The following is a 5,430-nucleotide window of genomic DNA, read 5'->3' as shown; positions in this document are numbered from 1 at the left end:
TATGCACGAGTAGAACACAAAGTAGTTGTGGGCGTTGATTTTGTTCAATATGCTTACCGTTACTAGTCCAATCTTGATTCGGTAGCATTGTGGGATGAAGCGGCCCGGACCGACCTTACACGTACTCTTACGTGAGACTGGTTCCACCGACTGACATGCACTAGTTGCGTAAGGTGGCTAGCGGGCGTCTGTCTCTCCCACTTTAGTCGGATCGGTTTCGATGAAAAGGGTCCTTATGAAGGGTAAATAGCAATTGGCATATCACGTTGTGGTTTTTGCATAGGTAAGAAACGTTCTTGCTAGAAATCCATAGCAGCCACGTAAAACATGCAAACAACAATTAGAGGACGTCTAACTTGTTTTTGCAGGGTATGCTATGTGATGTGATATGGCCAAAGGATGTGATGAATAATATATGTGATGTATGAGATGATAATGTTCTTGTAATAGGAATCACAACTTGCATGTCGATGAGTATGACAACCGGCAGGAGCCATAGGAGTTGTCTTAATTTATTTATGACCTGCGTGTCAACATAAACGTCATGTAATTACTTTACTTTATTGCTAACCGTTAGCTGTAGTAGTAGAAGTAATAGTTGGCGAGGCAACTTCATGAAGACACGATGATGGAGATCATGATGATGGAGATCATGGTGTGATGCCGGTGACGATGATGATCATGGAGCCCCGAAGATGAAGATCAAAAGGAGCAATATGATATTGGCCATATCATGTCACTATTTGATTGCATGTGATGTTTATCATGTTTATACATCTTATTTGCTTAGAACGACGATAGTAAATAAGATGATCCCTCATAATAATTTCAAGAAAGTGTTCCCCCTAACTGTGCACCGTTGCGACAGTTCGTTGTTTCGAAGCACCAAGTGATGATCGGGTGTGATAGATTCTAACGTTCACTCCTTCTTGAATGCGTCGTCTCCTGGATCGACCGCGTCCCATAGCTCGTTGGCGCAGAGACCACACTCCATGAGGGCCTTCCAGATCGCGAAGTTCTCGCGATCAAATCGTGGATACGACAAACTCACCGGAGCAGCAATTACTTTAGCCGCACCGGAGTACTCCGCCAGCTGCTTGGTCTTTTCGTCGTCCGTCATGATCCTCCGTTACTAGATGATCAACCTTGCTCTGATACCAATTGTTGGCCCAGACAACATCGAGTACTTTCCGGCGACGGTGATACGACCAAGGACGAACGATGATGACGAACGGAGCTCGCTGACGAGCTCGACGAAGTGCTTTACACCGAGATGCACCGATCAACCGCAGTGCAAAGCTAGCCTTCTTTAGCTAATCTTGCTCTTGATCGATCAAGCGTCGTAGTTGCTGCAAGCAACACAAAACAGCACACATATATACACAACGGCCAGCCGGCCGGAAGCACGCACGCGTATAACCGATGTATTGCCACAGGAACGTATCGTCCCTGGTGATTACTTTATTGCTTCAACTCACGGTTCGGTACAAGTTTACAGGGGTATACGTACATATATATATCAGCCTAGCTAGTACTAGCAAACCGAATCGGTATCTAACACTAGTCTTACTCGGGCTCACATACATGCACGTGTACATCTAGGCGATTGTTCCGTATACGAGCCGGATACGGCGACTACGTCGGGTTTAACTCCAACAATCACCCCCTAAACACGACGTCGTCACGTCACAGCTTCGACGCCGATCCTTTTTCACATCTCCAAGAACTTCTCTCGGTCCAAAGTCTTGGTTAGCATATCCGCCAGTTGATCATCAGTGCAAACGTAGTTAACCTTCATCTTCTCTTCTTCCACGCAGTCCTTTATATAGTGATACACCGTATCAATGTGCTTGCTTCTTTCATGCCGCACTGGATCCTCGCGTAGAAAAGTTATAGAATCGCCGTCAACATTGAGCACCGCTGGTTCCGGATCTCGATCCATGAGATCACCGTGTAGCTTCCCTAGCCACACACCTTGACACATCGCAGCTGCAGCTGCAATATACTCTATTGCATCAATTGCAGGTGCTTCGCCCTTCTTGATTAGCTCAACACGATGTTTCATTGAAGCGTCAATTGGATTGCAAATTTTCATGCCATAGTTTTCAAGTACCTTTCTTGTGTATGCCTCCTGGCATAATGTGATCCCCTCCGTCTTTTGTTGTACCTCTATCCGGGGGTAGCAGCTCAAAAGACCTAGATCATCCATCTTGAAAAGCTCTTTCATTTGTAGCTTGAACTTTGCAATCACCTCTTCATCTGCTCCAATAATTAATAGGTCGTCAACGTAGATGCCAACTAGTAGACGATCCCTTCCTTCACCTCTCTTGTACATTGCATGCTCTAGCGGGGCTTTCTCAAATTCAAAAGAAATTAAGGTCTGATCAAGTTTGACGTTCCACTCTAGAGGTCCTTGCCATAGCCCATACAAGATTTTGTGTAATTTCAGTACCTTGTACTCCTCTCCCTCTTTGATGAAACCCGGTGGTTGATTAACATACACATCTCCTTCTAACTCGTCGTTCAAAAACATGGATTTTACATCCATGTGATGTATCTTCCATGATTCCCGAACCGCGAGAGCGATGAGTAGTCTCACCGATTCCATCCTTGCACCGGGAATGAACACTTTTTCGAAGTCCACACCTTCCTCTTGCACATATTATTTCGCTACTAGCCTCGCTTTGTGCTTCACGGACCCTTCGGCATCTTTCTTGATCACAAATTCCCACTTGAAATCCATGGCTTTTTCATTGTTGAGAAGATCCACAAACTTGCATGCATTATTGTCGTGAATCGGCCTCAACTCCTCTTCCATTGCCTGACGCCAACATTCCTTCGTATTTGCGTCCTCCAAATCCGCCGGTTCCTCGACGCTTGCTAGACACCGTCGTCCACTCCTTTTCACCTTTTCCGGGTCAAGCGTCCGAAGAGTTTTCTCCGAATATGGGTGTAACACCGGTTTAAGATGCATGGGTGTAGATGAAGTTGTCCTCGTCTCCTGTGTCTTTGGAGACAATGTTTCATTTTCTGCTATGCACTGTTCTTTTGGCAAAGCAAAAAATCCATTACATGCTTCGCATGAAACATTCCTTCGGTTGCTAGCATGGTCATCGTGCGTGACTTCCCAAGCTGGACTTCCAGCTGCCACTACTGGTGGGCCTTGCCCATCTGCTGTGCTGCAACTTCCGCTCGGTGAGTCACTAGGTGACGACCTTAGCACACCACTTGAGCCACAAAATGCTCCTGCTGGGCTGCGTTCCTCCAGTCGAACAGACCTCTTCTCTGGTTGGACTGCACGTCTGCCTGTTACTAGCCAGCGTGGCACGGCTGCTGCGCAAGTGCCACCGGACTCCATCGAGTCGTTAATGCTTTCAGAACTCCTCGTCCATGTTTCACTTGTGCAAGTCACCGCACGACTCGATGCACCGGCTTCCGGCACGGCCATATTTGCTGCATACGTGTCTACTTTTGCATCAGCATATTTTGATACGTGGTCTTGAGGTGCCACGTACGCCAAATTGACGTTCGTGTCCGTCGCATCGACACAAATTTCAGAATTACGTCCCACGCCAGTAGCTTCGGCACAAGTTTTGAAAATACCAATCAGGTTTGTAACAGGGCTGCTTCTCCACGGTCGAGTACATGTAGCTATCGCTTCATCCGCTTCAGCAAAGTTGGCACTTACGTTCATAGCACGGACATAAGTTTCGGAATCACTTCCCGCATCTGTAGCTTCGACACAGGTTTCCGGACCACGATCATGATGGCAAACTTTTTCTTTCACGAGCGCGACCATTTCTTTAGCCGACACTTGAAGAACTGGATCCTGCTTGTCCACGAGTTCACACATCAACATCATGTCATTATCATCTCCTTGCTGGGCTATGAGCGCCTTCTGCTTCGGTGCTTTCTCGCAGTCAGCCTTGAAGTGACCGAGGAGGCCACAACTATAACACCTCACTTTTCTGATGTCAAATTTTTTCCTTGGTGGTGGTGCAGCCTCACCATCTGAGTCGTCGTCCGAGTCGGCGAAGTTCTTTCTCGTCGAACGCTGCTTCCCCTTCTTTTTGCTGCTGCTCGTGGATCCGCCTTGCTTTTCCTTTGACAAAGCGACCCACTGCGCCCTTGTGAGCATCACAAGCTCGTCGTTCCTCCCGTCCCCAAGACTGTACCGCATCCGCTCATCGTGAGCCTTGTACCGTCCGACAAGATCGTCGATGGAGAGAGTCGCGAGATCGACGCACTGCTCGATCGCCGTGACAATTTGCAGGTACCGGGGAGGGGCCGCATGCAAGAACCGCCGGACAACTGAGGCCTCCATGAGGTTTTCTCCAAGCGCGCGGATCCGATTGACGAGAGTAGCCACCCGTGAAGCGAACGCATCCACGGACTCATCGTCGCCCATGACCAAAGTCTCGTAGTTCTTTAGGAGAGTTTGGAGATTGGCTTGCTTAACGCGGGTGTGTCCCGCGAACATGAGTTTCAGCGTATCCCACACCTCCTTCGCTGTTGCTTTGGCGATCAGGTGCTGGAGGACATCCATCGGCATCACCGAATAAATCGCCGACGCCGCCTGCCGATCCTGCCGGTGCTCGGCTCCCTCCTTCTTGAACGCGTCGTCTCCTGGATCGACCGCGTCCCATAGCTCGTTGGCGCGGAGACCACACTCCATGAGGGGCTTCCAGACCGCGAAGTTCTCGCGATTAAACCGTGGATACGACGAACTCGCCGGAGCAGCAATTACTTTAGCCGCACCGGAATACTTCGCCAGCTGCTTGGTCTTCTCGTCGTCCGCCATGATCCTCCGTTACTAGAAGATCAACCTTGCTCTGATATCAATTGTTGGCCGAGACGACATCAAGTACTTTCCGGCAACGGTGATACGACCAAGGACGAACGACGATGATGAACGGAGTTCGCTGACGAACTCGACGAAGTGCTTTACGCCGAGATGCACCGATCAACCGCAGTGCAAAGCTAGCCTCCTTTAGCTAATCTTGCTCTTGATCGATCAAGCGTCGTAGTTGCTGCAAGCAACACAAAACAGCACACGTATATACACAACGGCCAGCCGGCCGGAAGCACGCACGCGTATAACCGATGTATTGCCATAGGAACGTATCGTTCCTGGTAATTACTTTATTGCTTCAACTCATGGTTCGGTACAAGTTTACAAGGGGTATACGTACATATATATATATCAGCCTAGTTAGTACTAGCAAACCGAATCGGTATCTAACACTAGTCCTACTCGGGCTCACATACATGCACGTGTACATCTAGGCGATTGTTCCGTATACGATCCGGATACGGCGACTACGTCGGGTTTAACTCCAACACGCCCCTGACGCGGCCAGCCCCGTGATGCCCAGTAAACATGTGCGCACGCGTTGCTCTGCTCCATGCCCTTCTCGCGTCGATGGCCTC

The 5,430-nt window shown here is 48.9% G+C and overlaps 1 protein-coding gene across 1 annotated transcript; it reads right to left on the bottom strand.

Moving 5' to 3' along the window:
* Positions 1 to 1,711: 1,711 nt before the first annotated feature.
* LOC147986884 (uncharacterized) lies at positions 1,712 to 4,801 on the bottom strand. The gene is made up of 2 exons (XM_087542188.1): positions 3,430 to 4,801; positions 1,712 to 2,259 (listed from the first exon to the last, which is right to left on the bottom strand). Exons 1-2 carry the CDS (start codon positions 4,799 to 4,801, stop codon positions 1,712 to 1,714), a joined length of 1,920 nt encoding a protein of 639 aa, XP_087398314.1.
* Positions 4,802 to 5,430: the final 629 nt, after the last annotated feature.

Source organism: Triticum urartu, chromosome 2A (genome assembly GCF_056163025.1).
Source record: "Triticum urartu cultivar PI428250 chromosome 2A, HENAU_Tu73, whole genome shotgun sequence".
Classification (NCBI taxonomy): Eukaryota; Viridiplantae; Streptophyta; class Magnoliopsida; order Poales; family Poaceae; genus Triticum; species Triticum urartu.
This window is presented reverse-complemented; position numbering and strand designations above follow the sequence as displayed.